Source organism: Squalius cephalus (genome assembly GCF_949319135.1).
Source record: "Squalius cephalus genome assembly, chromosome: 4".
Taxonomy (NCBI): domain Eukaryota; kingdom Metazoa; phylum Chordata; class Actinopteri; order Cypriniformes; family Leuciscidae; genus Squalius; species Squalius cephalus.
In genome coordinates, this window is record NC_137125.1 from 18,816,208 (window position 1) to 18,834,270 (window position 18,063).

An 18,063-nucleotide genomic window follows, 5' to 3' on the forward strand; every position below is an offset into this window, starting at 1 on the left:
TAAAAAAACACCATACAGCTGATAATACTGTATATGTCGCTGTGTGTCATCCACACAAATCACGAAAAAAAAACTGTAACAAATAGCTTTTGTTCCTTCAAAGATACAACATGCCTTGCTGAATTCACCTTACAATAAAACGAGGTGGGTCGCGAATTAAAGAGCTCTGTATCTGCTAAATTGAAATTGTGTGTGGAAAACCTTTAAATACAATCAATAAAACTACAATATATAATTTAATAAGATATAGGGCCTACTGTACATAGGCTATGGACTTTTGGAGATTTTGAGATTAATCCTTAAAAGAATTTTGCCTTTGCCTGCTCATCAGGCTGGCTCCGACACTCTCCATATGAAAGACGGAACATTAACACCTCTGTCCTGCACCCCCACGATAAAGCAACTATTGCCTTCTCCAAACCCCCCACAGGCTAGCTGAGTTTGCAAAACAAAACAAAGAGTTTGCCACTCGTCGTGGTGTGCCAAAACACTTAATTATAAACTTCAAAATTTCATTCAAAACAATCTCAAAACGCTTTGTGACATTTTGAAAAGCCGTGGATGCATTGGAACCATGAACGCAACAGAATACTGGTTCTGATTTTATTGTTTGTCGTTTTAACGTCATATATATATATATATATATATATATATATATATATATATATATATATATATATATAATTTTTTTTAACAGAACTGCTTTTGAAATTACGATTGGAATTATTATAGGCTACAGAAGTAAAGTCATTGTATAATATTTGTTCCTTAGTGTAAAATGGAAATGCATGGTGATTTTATTTTGTAAATAGGCTATAAGCAAAAAAACTATGTTTTAGAACTAGACAAATCTCTCTGCATCAACAATAGACTATAAAATGTATTAATAGGCTAATATAAAAATATCAGCAGTCCAAGTTAGTTCGGGATTTGAACCCGTGTCATCTAAATGATCGTAACGTAAGTTCAACCACTCGGCCACGATTCACTCGTCTGGCCTAACGTTCCAGTGTGTGTTCGCTCGCTCACACAAGCGAGAAGCACTCTTCATTCAAATGAACGCGCCGCCGCGTTTGTCGAACACTAATTCAACATGCCAAAATAAAACCTGGCTTTAGAACAATGCATAGCGCAACTCGTCGTGGTGTGCCAAAAAATTTACAATAATTTAGTTTAATTTATTTCAGTGTTAAAGGTGCTCTAGGTAACTTTTTAACCTTAACTGAACAGCTTCGGAGTCAGTGGAATGGTTATATTACTTATTTCGGGTTGAATGGTGGTGGTTTCGCACCCCCCTGGTGCCCGAGAGCGGAAAAAACTCACTTGCAACTTTGGGACGCGGGTCGGTGTCAGGAAGTATCGCGTGATATCAGGTCTCGCGATGTAACGAATTGCTTGACGGCACTGCACACGTACACGCCCCTATTCAAGCACCGGCGGGCTAGCTATAAGCAAAGGGCAACGATAGATTGAGTTATGGCTGAGGCTGAGCCTGTAAAAAAGAAGCAGAAAGCTAGGAAATCTTTGTCGGAGGACCAACGAAAGAGGAAACGGGAGACTGACCGAGCAAGAAGTCAGACTCGAGTAAATATATCGGACCGGCTTTTTCAGAATGGTGAGAACTGAGAGAAACAGAAGCCTGCAAAACGGATGCTGATCCTGCTGTTGCACTTGTAAGTTAAGTATCTTTGGAATAAACTGTGTTTAATATTTAAATTTCAAGTAATTGCGACCTCAGGATGTTTGCTATTGTCTGTAAAGGTTTTTATTATGATCGCTGTCTGTTAGGGGCTTACTAGTACGCTAGATATAACTTTGATGTTAGCATTGTCATAGCAAACACGTTTGATTTCTGTAGTTGTTTGGCCGTTCCTCTGTCGGTTTTATTTGTGTAACTTACACTTTTATTTTATGTCACTAAGTCAACGCGTCTGATAGTAGGCAATATCAGACGCGCAAAATGTTGCACATATCATGATCGAGCTAGAAAAAACGTTCTGATGTTTTCTTAGACAAGCAAAGGTAAACCATCATTCTACCAGATGAATTTATAGACCTTGCTAATATAACTTTAGACAAATTTTAGCCTCCGATATATATATATTTTTTATGCTCATGCCCATTCTCCCAAAAACAAACAAACAAACAAACACGAAAGCAGTAGTTCGCCTCGTTCATATCGTTCGTTCCCGGTAAAAATACTAGTATGCATGACAACACAATAAATAAAAAAATCGCCATCAGTTGGAAAGAAAGTATTGCTTTACTTGCCTCGGTAGACATAACTGGTTTTGAAATAGCCGGTTCCTCTGCTCAGCTGGGTTGACAGCTGATCAGCTGGGTTGCTCGTGGCAAGGGGGGAGGGACAACAGTTTGTTTTTACGACAGAGTGTTTGAAAGCATTATACTACCAGGCACTAGGGGGAGCTCGTAGAGAAAAAACACTCAGACTTGCATAGTGTCCCTTTAATGTTTGAGTTAAAAAAATCCTCTACAAATTAAATTAACACAAAGTCGGCCATAAGAGTCCTTTATAGGCTACGTAAAAAAGCAAAGGGCTTACAGTCTTAACATTTAGGCTACTTTGCTTAAATTCGATACATTTATTTTCAGTAGGACCTAATAAATTTGTAGAGATGTAATTTCAGTATGCTTTACCAACGCTATGCATTCAATTAAAGTTCCAAGAGGTCTGGTCTCTATATTTCCTTCCCAGCTGACACTAATATGCAAGTGCATAGCAAAAATCACAACTTGTGCTTGCTGCGAAAGCAAGTTATTTAAGGTGTCTCAACTGTACACAGTCTACCCTACAGTGTGAATTCGTTACAAGGTTTCATTCAATTAAATTAATGTGCAGCAATTTGTACAAATAGAGTCTATAGGCCTACTATACTGTTGTAGCCATTAAATAATCTCATTTAGTATCATATTTGTTAAAATATTATAATGTTATTTTTTTCCATCTATGTTGAATATGAAAAGTGAACAGCACGAGTAAGATAGGATGCATTATATCGAGAGATGGATATGGAGTGGGTCAGACATGATTTTGACCACTTCATTAAGTTTTGTTTAGTAGAAAACCTTTCTTTAAAGTGAATTTCATTTTCTATAAATTGTATCTTAATTTTAATCAATTTTTCATCAACCAATTGCCTGGATTTAATAAGTAAGAGAAGCAAATATAACAGACACTAATCATGGAGGCGCCCGCGCGGTCACTTGCATTGCACGTCAGCTGGAGCGCATCTCATCCTCCTAACTTAACGAAACTCAGCGTATGCCTCACACAGACATGATAAATACATCAAATACACACAAAGCTTGAAATGTCTTCAAACGAAATAATTCAAAACGAAAAGAAAAAGGCTACTCTCTGATTATGTCTTTGTGCATTTCTCTCTAGGTGCGTTCACTACAAATATGGCGATCGTCAACTTCATCTTTGCAGTCGACACTGTCAGAAAACACTAGTTTATTGATAAAAATCAATGCACGCATCACCGGATTTACAAATATACATCTTGCTTGTTGCACGCACACATATTATGTCGAAAAAACGAAATATTATGTTGAAATAACATTATTATTAATAATACATCTTTTAGAATATTTGATTAAATGCCGATTGTTGCGCTTGTTCAATTTAATAAAAATTTAAACTTTAATTGTGATAATTAGATAATTGAAAATTAAATATTTAGTGGCCAAGTTTTGCTAATTTATTATATAGGCTATTATATGCCTATTGCCTATATTAAGTAAGTCATATTAAGACAAGGCATATATTAAGTTATTTTAGCTGTTATGAGAAAAATAAATCTAACGAAATCTAAAATCTAAATCTAATAAATCTAAAAAAAACTCCAACGCCAATTCAACATGCCAGAATAAAACCTGATTTTTGAACAATGCGTAACGCCACTCGGCCTGGTGTGCCAAAACACTACATTTTAAACTTCAATGTTTAATTCAAAACAATCTCAAAACGCGTTGTGACATTTTTTTAAAGCAGTAGCCTAGCCTATATACATTAAGGGCATTGAAACCAGGATCTTAACTAAAACGCGTTCCGCGTAATCTCTCAAAAATTATGCCACACTACTCCATGTATTTTTTTTTTTAAGGACTGCTTTTGAAATCACTATAAATTACTATGCAATTGTATCGCTCACGAGAGCTCTTCATTTATCTAATTCCTCAATAGAATAGTAAAAATATTCAGCGTCATTGCTCCTAATATCGTCTCTATTTTTTAACTTTTGATTCTATTTTTTCAGTTCTAAAATTGATTCTATCTTTGGTTCTATTCTGTTGTAGCCTAATAGGCCTATTTATATATATGAAAAATATGCCTATTAGGCTTAGGGTTTTATATTTAACCCACTTACATTTTAAAATACGGCAATTGCTGCTGTTTTGCACAATGTCCCTTTGCGCCACCTGGCGGTCATTTCGGGAACGACTTTGAAATGCAAATCACCGCGGCGGCTGGCGCGGCGGTAATAGGCATTCTGGTTGTCCACCATCTGTACCTCTGTCTTGTCTGGATTTAATAAAAGAAAATTACGCGTCATCCAATCTTTTATATCTTTAACACACTCTGTCAATTTGGATAATTTAGCGTTTTCATCCGGCCGTGATGAAATATATATTTGAGTGTCATCAGCATAAGAATGGAAACTAATTCCATGTTTCCTTATAATATTTCCAAGTGGCATCATATATATTGAGAATAATAGGAATTATCCCCTAGGTTCGTTTTGCGCCGGAATTGTCCTTTATTTTACTTCAAATATATGCATTATGAACAAAGAACGTCATTATTTCCAAGCAATGCTGTGCTGAGTTAGCTAGCTAGCTAACATTAGCGTGTTCTAGCCTTGGAGCAAACGTAGCTAGTTAGGTGTTTTTGTTAATCTTGTCGACATTTAGGCCCTGTTTACACGAGAACGCTCCCGGGTGAAAACGTAAAAATATTTTATCAGATGTGCCTTTCGTTTAGACGGCGACGGCGTTTTGGGGGCTTAAAAACGCAAAAAAGTGAAACCACCCTCCAGAGTGGAAATCTTAAAAACGCTCCACCGTCGCGTTTCCGTCTAAACGGTAAAAACGCAAAAGTCTGCTAGACAGTGAAGGCACCGATCAGTGCTTCACATTGCCACCTAGCCGCCTGGAGTGCATACTACATTGAATTTCACACACTTTTGCGTCACCGTATGCACGCAGATTTCCCCCTCATAACGCTCGTCTAAACGCAGAATAAAAAGTGATCACTTTTGCGTTTTCTCTTCAGATCGTTTCCGTAGCCTTAGTGGTGAATGGGGCCTCCCACACTGCTTGATATACGCCTGGCATTTCTCCCCTTGAGTTTCGGGAAGGGAACAAATTCCACCACCCTGTCCAAACATTTAGTATACCGGGAACGATAGTCGCTCGCCAATCAAAGTATTTTAACCAGGTCGGCAAACGCGCCGGGGCAATGTGATTTTCTTCACATTGTAGCACTATAAACTTAAATTACTCCGTCATTTATGGTCATACAGAAAAAAGAAATATAAAAAAAGAATCTGTGATATTTCTTTTGTATGTGTCCACTTACAATCAAATCAAAACATTGTGCTTTTGTAAAATAAAGAAAATAAACAGGGTGTGCTTTCTGCCTCTCCATCGCAGTGAACTTTTTTTTCTTGAGCACGTCTATAAACTGAAACAAAACTCAGCGAATACTTGTCACACATTTGAGCCATATACCTTTATAAACATTTAAGTGTGTACTTTTAAATGATCGGATTCAAACTGAAAACAAATATTCTCTGTTTAAGTAATTTGTATAAAACCAACAAGATGTCCAGCTTCTCAAATGCTTCCTAATTATTTTTTATTTGACCACGCCCATGAGCGCAAAAGAGATTCACATGCAAATCTCCACATGGAACGCGAACGCGCTCATTACCTCAAAAACAAAGCACGAAAAAACTTCACAAGTCTCTGCTTTTCGTCGAGTTTGAAAGACGCGCCGTGAGCTTACATTGGATTTAGGCTACCTCTGAAGAAGAAGAACGCGATTTGAAGACAAGAAAGATGTAAGGTAAGAAATTCTTACATATTAGTTTGATATTGTTGCATAAATTTCACATTGCAGTTGAACTGTTGCTAGATATATGGTGAATATTATAATATTTAGACCCGTGTTTACTGTTATGCTGCGTTCACACCAAACGCGAATATGCGTCAATTCGCGCCTGCCGCGTCTAGTTATACGCGTGACCACTTTGTGTGCATTCGCGAGTCAAGAGCGAAAGTTTTAAAAGTTTCGAACCCCGTTGGCGGCCATCTTTTTACAAGATGTCTGTTGTTGATCGGTCATTTATCGAGAGAGTCACCGCTCTGTATTTGCTCTGGAGAGCAGAACAGCGGCGTAGGGATCATCGTCGCCGTATTTGGGTCCATCAGACCCTTCGGAGGCGAACCCAGTTCGGCGAGTTTCATCATTTGCTCCAGGAGCTGCGCCTGGATGACGGCCGCTTTCAGCGGTACTTCCGCCTGTCCCGCGCCCAGTTCGATGACCTGCTGTCCCGCATCGGAGCGAGGATCACCCTCCAGGACACCAACTACAGGAGCTCTATCCCGGCTGCGGAGCGCCTGTCCATCTGTCTTCGGTTAGTAAATGTATATGATATTTTACAGTATATTCAATATGCTAACATATGCTATCAATGTTTTTTTAAAACTGTGGTACAGATACCACTGTTGGCGCTCTTTCTAGTGATACTGAGTTAACTGCTATAACCTAGACATTAACCTAGAAATTATTCTCTTGGCAGACATGATGCTGTCATGTTTCTCTGTAAACACAGTGATCTTTCTAGTGATACTGAGCTAGCTATAACCTAGACATTAACCTAGAAATTATTCTCTTGGCAGACGTGATGCTGTCATGTTTCTCTGTAAACACCGTGATCTTTCTAGTGATACTGAGTTAGCTATAACCTAGACATTAACCTAGAAATTAAAATATTCTCTTGGCAGACGTGATGCTGTCATGTTTCTCTGTATAAACACAGTGATCTTTCTAGTAGTACTGAGTTAACTGCCATAACCTAGAGATTAACCTAGAAATTAAATATCTCTATCTGTAAGCAATATGTAGTGCTTGATTATTGGCATTTTAATATACCATAAACCATTTACTAGTATACCTGTTGATTGTATAGTTGAATATGTAACTACAAGTGTACTTGTAATAATATTTATAAAAATGTTTTCTAGGTTTCTTGCCACTGGGGACTCATTCAGGACGATAGCGTCCAGCTACCGGGTTGGTGTCTCCACTGTGTGCCAGATCGTCGCCCAGGTAGTGACTGCCATCTGGGACTGCCTTGTGGAGGACTACATGGCTGTGCCCACCACTGATGACTGGAGGTCCATCGCAGAGGGATTTCAGGAGCGGTGGAACTTCCCTCTGTGCGTTGGAGCGGTGGATGGGAAGCATGTGGTGCTGAAGGCACCCCCAAACTCAGGATCCCAGTTCCACAACTACAAGGGAACGTTCTCCATCGTTCTGCTTGCAGTTGTGGATGCGAAGTATCGCTTCCGGGTGATCGATGTTGGGGGGTACGGCAGGACCAGTGATGGTGGGATTCTGGCGAACTCCGCCTTTGGACAGGCTCTCCGGGCTGGCACACTTCATCTGCCTCCTGACCACCCTCTACCTGGTGCTGAAGACAGAGGACCCCAGCCCCATGTCTTCGTGGCTGATGAGGCGTTCCCACTGCGGAGGAACCTCATGCGGCCCTTCCCTGGACGCACGCTTCCTCCAGAGAGGCGTGTCTTCAATTACCGTCTCTCCAGAGCCAGGCTGGTGGTGGAGAACGCCTTTGGCATCCTCTCCTCACAGTGGAGGATGTACCGGCGGCTCATCGAGGTCCATCCTGAAGTTGCGGAGAAGTGTGTGAAGGCGACGTGTGTTCTCCACAATTTCATGAGGTGTTCGGAGAGGAGAGAGGCACCTGCTGTGAGGGTCGTGGGACAGGCTGGAGAGGAGCCACTGCCAGGTCTGGGTCGGGTTGCAGCAAACAACTCCTCCAGAGAGGCAGTCCGAGTGAGGGATGTCTTCATGGAACACTTCTCGGCGGAGGGAGCAGTAGCATGGCAGCCGACGGAGTAGTGTTTGAAGTCCTCCTCACGACTTCCCCACAACGGCTCTTTTAAGAGCCACCCACAAACCTATAAAGAGCATGACTATCTTAAAAGAGTTTTACCTCCATTATTTTTTATATATATATATATATATACACACACACACACACACACACACACACACACACACACACACACATATATATATGTTGATTATTGGTTTGTATGTTGTTTTGTTCTGCCTCCTCTCTGTTTGCAGGTCATGTCTGGTCTATCTGTCTGCTCTACTCCTGCTGGCCCAGTTCCAGGCTGTCAGGTCCACCACAACATGCACATTTAATAATTTTAGACCCTGAGTCATTAACTTTTTCAAATGGTAGGTTTTCCACGTTAGTTTATAAGGTAAAGTGATAAAAACATACATTATTATTAGTCCTATTAATATAACATGATAAACAATCCCATATTTGGAGTTTTTGTTAATCTAATTCAGAAATGTATGACTGCAAGTGTTCAGTGTCACATTCATAGTTAACAATGTCATTCCTCCTTTGATGTATAATAATTCTATAGGTCTGTGCCATTTCTTTGTTCAGGTTATTACTGTAAAATCTGTTATTTATTTTTGTTTTGATGATAAATGGAGCCAGCCTCCAAAAGTATTTAACCTGTCCTGATATTTCTTTGTTTTCCTCACACAACACTGTCCAGACACACAAAAGAATACACACTATTATAATTATTATTGTTCTGTTATTATAGTGTAGTAGACACACTACACTATAATACTATTTCATATAATTAAGATTTAGATATGGAATAAATAGCATTCAATACAAAATGAATATGTGTCATATATGTGATAAAACACTTGCTTTGTTGTGCATTAGAACCACACTAGGCATTTAGTCATATTTCAAAATAATTTATTCAGGCCAAACATAAAATAATTTGATTATAAATTTAAAATAACAAAATAAACTTTGAAAAATACAATATTGTACAAACTATTTACATACAGAGACAGAAATAAAAAGGACCTCGCTTGGAAGATGCAAGACTGGAAAAGCCTCAGGGAACAAAGGAGAAGAGGAAGGAGGGCATTCTGCGTTTCCTGCAGAGCCTGCTGCCTCATTTTTTAATTTTTTTTAAAGCCTACTATGGGCTGTGGGGGTCTAATTGTTCCAAATTTAGCACAACAGTGCTGTTTTCCATAGCCAATTTATAAATTTTAAATTTGATCATTTCTTTTGTTTGAGGCGGCATGCTCTGCAGAAAGGCTGAGGAGGAATTGTTCATCCGCAGACAGCGGTGGCCCACGGTGGTACAAACTTTTACATACATGCTGCTGATATATTATTGTAGCAGAGTTTGTGCTGAATACAGTGTAATTAGACTTTAGCCATGAAAATGTCACAAGTAACAGAAATAAGCACAAATGTCAGAGCATGTCAGAACACCTCCAGGGCCCAGAAAACAGCTCAGACCCCAGAGGGTTAAAACCTCCCAGGTATGACGTTTTACAGCAGATAGAGTTCAAATTGTCCAAAAACTACACTATCTGAAGCTTTGCATGATAAGGGTGAGACTGCACATCAAAAGTGACAAAGGGAACATGCTTTTATTGACTTGAAAAAAAATGATATTACCACACCGACTGTAACACACACCGAGTGTTACCAGGCTTGACCAAACTGTAGATGAGAAAGAATGTCTGTTCCATAAACAAAAGCACACTGGGACAATTCGTATAGCTACATGCTTCTCAGCATTTTATTATTTTGCAGCTAAAAAGTGCACCGACACTAACCACTCCTTTTCCAGCTCTCACATAGGCCACAGCTGGCTCGATATAGCACTGCTGGAGGAAGCGTTACAGTCTTGTACTAAAGTTAAAGTGGCAGGGAAGCAATGTACAAATATTCACAACAGTAAAAAAAAAAATTCCCCTTTCTGTCAAGGATTCAAAGATCTCGAGTGATGGAAACATTGCGGCTTGTCGATCCTTTGGGCACAATTTGTCGTGGGTTTGGCATAAACCTCATCACAAGAAGAGTGTACTCAGTACCTGGTCCTATGGCTCTTTGGCACATTGATGGAAATCACAAGTTAATTCGGTGAGTATCTTTCATGAAAACATTTTATCCAACAATTATACTATCTCAATAATACAGAAAATGAAGTCATTCTTTTTTCTAGTTGGAGAATTGTGATCCATGGAGGAATTGATGGGTATAGCAGAAAAATAATGTACCTAACTGCAACAAACAACAATAGAGCCTCCACTGTTCTCACAGCCTTTCTTGGAGCTGTCCAACAGTTTGGAGTTCCAACACGTGTTGCAGTGATAAAGGTGGAGAGAATGTTGATGTGGCTCGCTTCATGCTTGAGCATCCCCAACGAGGACCAGGTATATTAAACATACTTTCAGTTATTTAAAGGTGCTCTAAGCGATGCCACGCGTTTTTTAGGACATACAGCAAACATCACATACAGCAAACATCTCCTCACTATCCACTAGCTGCCTGTCCCCTGAACACACTGTAAAAAACGCGGTCTCTCTAGACACCACAGGCTCCACAAACAGCAAGAAAAACAAACTGGGCTAACCCGCACCATGAAACACAACACACAGTGTTCCAGCCAATCACTGGCAAGAAGTATTTGAGGGTGAGGTTTGGGGGGTTAGTGCGCGTGCACATGAAGTGGGTGTGGAGCGTGTGGAGGAGAGAGAAGCATGGAGAGGGAAGTTTGAATTATGGCCGACACACGACCAAAGAGACGATGTTCCGATGAACAAATAGCAGAGAAGAGGGACAAGGATAAGGAACGCGCAAAGTACTGAATTTACATCGGAAAAACCTTTGAAAGGTGGCGAGAACTCCGCCGGCAGAAGGGCTTCCAATCCGACAATCAATTGCTCTGTTTTTGCTGGACAGGTAAATCCATATTTCTTTCTAAACTGACGTTCATGTTCGCCAAACCAACACAAGAATGTAATTAGCTAGAACTATGCAGTCAGCGTTAACTTTGGTGAAAACAACATATAGGCTATGTTTCTAGCAGCTAGCGATCAATCTCTATTGTAAATGGTCAAGCAAATTCACAGTAGGGCGACAATTTGTGTGAATGATTGTTTTCACTCACTGTTTGTTATGAATTTAAATGTTCATTTATAGGCTGTTGACAACTTTGACTAAATTTGTTTACGCCGCCGCCGTTGTTTATGCTCACTGGAAAACGCGAAGCTAACGTTATCTTGCTATTATTGCGTCCTTGTATGGGAGCTATAGTTATAACCTCAGGTGGCGAAACGATTTTAAAGGTCCCGTATTATGCCCCTTTTCACAAGATGTAAAATAAGTCTCTGATGTCCCCAGAGTGTGTATGTGAAGTTTCAGCTCAAAATACCCAACAGATCATTTTTTACAGCATGTTTAAATTGTCATTTTTTGGGGCTCAGAAAAACGCGCCGTTTTAGTGTGTGCCCTTTAAATGCAAATGAGCTGCTGCTGGACGACACAGAGGGCGGAGCTTCATGAGCTCGCGCTCAGTCTCTCAGGACAATTTCATCTCACGGAATGATGATAATATCATAAACTCTCAGTAACGGCGTTCATTTCGAGTCGGACAATAATGCCTACAGAGTCAGAGTGCTGTATAGAGATGAAACAGGTATAGTTTAGTAGTTTAATTACGGTTATTATAACATATTTGTCATCTGCTTGTATGTATCCATTATTTATTAATAGCCTACAAGTCTGCTGTCTGAATGATGATCAAACATATACTGATGAGTTTAATAAAGTTTATTGTACATCACACAAAAGATGAAGCGTCAGTTTTACTTCAGAAAATCACCGTAAGAGCTGAGTAAACACAGTAAGTTATTAGAAGTGCGCAAATACATAAACGAATTTCGGTAGAGTTGAGGGAGCATTCCTGTGGGCGGAGGTTATGCCGCGTTCCAGGCAACCTGTAACCCGTGTTTTTCCAACTCGTAACTGGGAGTACATCGTTCCAGGCAACCTGTAACCCATGTTTTTCCAACCTTATACCCGTGAAAGTGCACTGGAACGGCAGTAAAACCCGTAACTTCCCACCCGTGAACTCGTACTAGATCGATGTACTCCCAGTTACGAGTTGGAAAAACACGGGTTACAGGTTGCCTGGAACGCGGCATTAGTCAAAAAACGGTTTTAATGACGTCATTAAAGAAGGAAGTAGAGGAATGTAGTCCAAAGGGGCCGTTCGATGTAGTCAACTTCTGTTAAATAAAATATCTCGCTTGGCATTGAACTTTGAGCTTTATAATTTTACAGATATTATTTATACTCTAACAACAACATTACACACCAACTAAAGTTTGAAACATGGGATCACGAAGAACGGGACCTTTAAGACAATGTTTCTCTTTTTCTGCATTCTGTTCTGCAATATATAAAAGCATTTATCTAACTTGGCGACATTACACATTGAATGAAGTATCAGTAAAACTTAACTTTGTTTGTAGTGACTACTTTGACTTTCCTTTATGCCGGAAGGGAGGGGAGGAGGGAGGAGACTGGATGAGGAGGGAGGGTCTAGCTAGCCTCCGTTTTGTTTGACAATAATTCTAATGTCAACAAGAAGTTACAACTCCCGGCATCGCTTAGAGCACCTTTAATTTAAAGTAATTTTGCCATTGAAAAATATTTTTCAGTATTTATACAGTTTGTCTTATTTCAAAATAATGTAATGTGCATTATATTGTCAATTATCACAGACAGAAGAAGTTTCATAACTGGACGCAGCGTCCATAATCAAAGGATTGAGAGGCTATGGAGAGATGTTTGGTGTGCTGTGACCGTGAACTATCAGACAGCATTCCAACATCTGATGGACACTGCAACTCTAAACCCTGACAATGAACTGGACCTTATTTGTCTTCATTACGTGATGCTGCCCCGGATTAATAGACATTTGCAGCTTTTTAAACAAGCATGGGATCACCATTCCCTCTCCACAGAACAGGGAAGGTCACCTCAACAACTGTGGATTGCAGGGCAACTAATGGGCCACAATCCAATTGCAGACCCAGTCAATGAGCAGGTCTGCCTTACAAAATATTTACATAAAAAATATTTTGTATGTAATTTGGTGAATATACTGTGAGGTTACAACTCAAACATATTGCAAGATATTTGTAATTTGTAGTGATTCGTCAATTTAGCTCAAAGGAATTATTAATTAATTTATAGGGAATTCGAAAGAGTCACTTATTACAACCGAGCAAATTACTCGTTCGCGGTTCATTTGAACTGGCTGTAACTATCAACTCTGCAGCGGATATAAATATCCGAACTATAGTGAAACACTATAGTTAGCAAGGTAATTAGATCAGAAGTTTAAGACATTAAATTTTGTAAGCACATAACACAAGTAATATTTCTCTTTAAAATACAAACAAAACTTTGATTATTCTAACACATACAACTAATATCTAACACAGACACACACACACATTCATACGCGTTGCAGAAAGAAAGAGAGTAAGGAAAGATTAAGTTTTAAGAGTGAGTTTAAGAGTGAGATGATGTAATCCCAAGTTTCTATAATGCACTTATAAGACATGACCTGGAAAGAACCATCAATCATTAATTTAACCCTTCTATCGTTTCTTAGACAGGTTATTACACTTATATCAATACACCAGTTCAGCTTAAGAGTCTGGAGGTACTTGCTTGTCTTTGCTTCGGGGATTCCCTTTGTCTGCGTAAAAGGGGTTTCCCGAGTTCGTTCGCTGGCTGGTCTCCTCGTGCCTGATGTCTGGGGCGGCCAATCACGTGTTGTGCTGGCGGATGAATTGAAAGTCTTTGTCTGAAGCTGGTTTTGTCGAATCGTGGAACGAAACTTTGCCGCAAAACTTAACTTAGAACCGAGACTCACAACGGAAAAGAAAGGAAACTAAGAAAAGAAAGGAAATTGAGAGGAGAGTATGATGATGGCTTGAATGAAGTTGTTCGATGTTCTTCAGATCTTGATTTGGGTTCTTTCGTCTGCGCGTTTTACATGGTTACTTGTCTGTCTAGATCTTCATCTCCCGCTGCATTTTTGGTTCTGCATTAAAAACCTAAACCTTGTTCTGGTGTTAAGATTTTAAACTCAAATGTCCGCCCAGCCTCCTGGATCAGTTCTAACCAATTAGACACTGTCTTTATTTAGGAGGTGGCGTTCTCTTCACTTCTTATCATAAATCAAGCTTTTCTGTGCTCTCCTTACTCTCTAAGCTAGCAGAGAGTACAGAGGCCACAGCTAAGACATTATTACTATTATAAGAATACGAAACATTTTACACAGATTTCAATCAAGCCATCTTTTGAATTAAGAACATACAATCATGCTGACAGGAAGCACGACACACTTTCATTCAAGCATCTAATAGTTATAACAATTACATAAATTGTATGGCATCTAAGCATATCAGATACATTTATTGTAGACACAAAATAGAATCATGTCGTTGCATGATGTTTGATTTATAAGTCCATTGAAAATTGTTCTTGAATGATTTTATGTATAGTTATGGGTAAAATCTCAGTTCCCTGGTTTGAAGAGAAGAGAATTCTGGTATGTTCCTTCAGAGGTCCTTAAGGTGGAGGGGGTCTGGAATGTTGTGGGCTCGAGCAGCTTCTGCTGTTATCTTTATTGGGCACTGAGTTGTCATCTCTGAACCAATCATTCTTTTTCAAGCCATCTCATATTGACAAGTTCTTCCTTTAGCTGGGCTCATAAAAGTTCTTAGGTAGACTGGCTGGAGCCAGGATGGGTGATGGGGGGCTTGGAATGTTTAGTTCTGTGTGGAGTTACGTTTGAACAAATCACCTGGAAGATTAATTTGTGTTTGATTCGCACTCAATCCTACAATATCTCAAATGTGATGCTATGTATGGAGCAATTTTTATTTACTGCATGATTTACTTATTCAAAGTCAGATGCCTAGAAAATCGACCTATAACGGGTCAATTTGTCATGAAATCTTGTGGGCAGGAGTTGTGACTCATGCAGAACCCATAAAACTACCGCTCAGATCCAGACAATATTTATTTTTTGTATAAACATTTTGAGATATAGCATTTGATTTTGTGAGGTTAGTGCTCTCTCAGCATGCATTATAGTTAAGAGATGAGATACTTTTTGAAACACGTTTGTGACCACATTTTGTTCTCATATAGGGAAATCTTGAAGACTATGGGATTGACTGGGGGGGACCAGTGCCACTTGATCCTGAAGGGACAGTTGATGTTCCAGAGCCAGCAGAGGCCCTACAAATCCTCATACACCAACACCTTCATGGAAGAATTGATCCGCTCAGACACAGCATGTGCTTTGGGATGGACATTCTCTTTGAGGCATTACAACTTGCAAGGCAGCAGTGTCCTGACCAATAAAATAAATACAAGTCTTTAATTAAAATTAGGGATGTCCCGATCCGATCCACGGCATCGGTATCGTGCCGATACTGGCCCAAAACGCTAGATCGGATATCGGAGGGGAGAAAAAAAATTATCCGATACCTATGATCCGATACCCATTAGGAGTGGAACGGTACGTATTCGTACTGAACGTACGTTCGGTGCATGGATTTACACAGAGAATACACGGTATAAAAATAAATAAATATCGCGTGCACATTAATTAATGTAATACGGAACTAACGTTACTGTTAGATACGCGCATATGCGGGTTCTTTAGGGACACCTAATCTGTAGCTCTGAACGCGCGTCTATATCGCTTCAAACGCTCACTTTATCATTATACGCGCGCGGCGCGTCCTATTCACTTTGGACGCGCGAATGGATTCAAACTCTTCAAGCATCGAACTAGACGCGATAGACGCAAATTTGACGCTCTATTCGCATTTGGTGTGAACGCAGCAAAATGAACAGGCTGCGATGTCAAGATTGCAATGCTGGAGTGTGTGTGTGTCAGAGAGAGAGAGGAACGGGCGCGATCGAACAGTGGAAACATAAAAACATACTCCGTCATTTTCATACAGGACATCATTAAAACTGCAAAAAGTGTTTAGCCTACTTATATTTGTGTAAAACCCAACATTGTGCTTTTGTCAAACTGTAAACTCTTGTCAAACTGTAACTGACACACACACACACACACACACATACTGGTATATATGGTTTAAGAGGACAGCATGTAACCACTATGGTTTAGAGGGACACCCATTGCCTAACACTCTACAAATTAAACAGACATGCTAAACAATGTTATATGGTCTCTTTAAGATACATCTCACTTAAAAGTGTTGTTCAAACTATAAAATCATGGAAAATAACACACCTGATTTTATATGGTTTACGAGGACAGCATGTAACCAATGTGGTTTAGAGGGACACCCAGTGCCTAACACTCTACAAATTAAACAGACATGCTAAACAATGTTATATGGTCTCTTTAAGATACATCTCACTTAAAAGTGTTGTTCAAACTATAAAATCATGGAAAATAACACACCTGATTTTATATGGTTTACGAGGACAGCATGTAACCAATGTGGTTTAGAGGGACACCCAGTGCCTAACACTCTACAAATTAAACAGACATGCTAAACAATGTTATATGGTCTCTTTAAGATACATCTCACTTAAAAGTGTTGTTCAAACTATAAAATCATGGAAAATAACACACCTGATTTTACACAGGCTTCCATGGTCAACTGAATCATGGTTTGCTAGGACATCCAGGTTTAAAGGGACAGTTCCCTTTCGTTCAGTCACTCTGAGTTACGTAAGTGATTGACGAATGGGGGTTTCGCTTGGAAGCCTATCACCTTCGAGATCTTACAAAACGAGCCAATGGCAAAACTTGAATTTGCATAACGCAACTCCGCCCCACCGCGTGGGTATAAAAGGAGCAGCGCGGCAATCTCGCATTATGTTTTTGCTTCGGAGCCGGGTGTTTCTTTACTTCTCTCCACTGCAAGCTGTCTACGAGTTCTAGATACTGTACGAGACGAGCGACTCTTCAGCGGTGTTGGTTTGATGGCGTGTTCCAGCGAGATCTCTTTCCTGCTGCTGGTCTGTGCAGTGATCTGCCAACAGTGTGTGTTTTCTCCTGTCACCGCGGAACACTCGTCCTTCCCTAGCCTCCTCTGTCTGGACGCGGCCTTGCTGCCCCATTGAGGGTATGTCTGTGGTTCACATGATATGCGGGAGGCTGAGCGAAACACGTTCCTCAACACCCCCATATCCTAGGCTGGCCTCTTCTGCGGCGCGTCCCAGGACTTTGCCCAACAGTTTTCGCTCACCCAGGAGCAGACCGAGGCCATTAAACATTCTGCCCCGGCGGCCAGCTGCTGCTTCCACCCAGCCGCCGCCTCAGCCGCCACAGTCCGCTCACCGCCGAGGACGCCCTACTGTGGCTCCCGCTCCTCCCGCCCGGACCCAGCAGCAGCATTCACCAGCCCTGCAGCCTGCCAAACGGCAGGCAAAGCGGCACTCCTGATACGGGCAGATGGAAATGTGAAAGCTCCACCTCGCCACTCTCATCCCCCTCTGTCGCCAGACTCGTCCTTCCCTGGCCTTCTCTGTCAGGACCAAGCGTGCCGCACAAGCCCTGAAAAGTGAAGCCAAAACGTCTCGATCGCCCCCCGGTGACTGGTCCTAGTATAGGTCATAAGCCCCGCCTCCCCGTGTTATTCAACGGGATGTGAGACCAACTAAACAATTAAATTACACTTTAAATATCTTTTTTCCAAAGGTGGTTTCTTTCATTTGCTGTCGTTTTTATCACGCTGATGTAAGTTCAAGTGTCTGTTTCAAAAATAAGTTTTTTTTTTATTTAGTTACGTGATGCGGTGGTGGAACGTCATGATTGACAGCTGTGATTGACAGGTTCTCTGAGCGAAGTAGTCACTGAAGC

The 18,063-nt window shown here is 40.4% G+C and overlaps 1 protein-coding gene across 1 annotated transcript; it reads left to right on the plus strand.

Annotated features, from left to right (window-relative positions):
- Window positions 1-6,351: 6,351 nt before the first annotated feature.
- On the plus strand, window positions 6,352-8,173 carry LOC307157647 (uncharacterized protein; the record flags this gene model as incomplete). Its single annotated transcript, XM_079869573.1, has 2 exons — window positions 6,352-6,665; window positions 7,276-8,173. The coding sequence occupies 2 exons, from the start codon at window positions 6,352-6,354 to the stop codon at window positions 8,171-8,173; spliced, it is 1,212 nt and encodes a 403-aa protein (XP_079725699.1).
- Window positions 8,174-18,063: the final 9,890 nt, after the last annotated feature.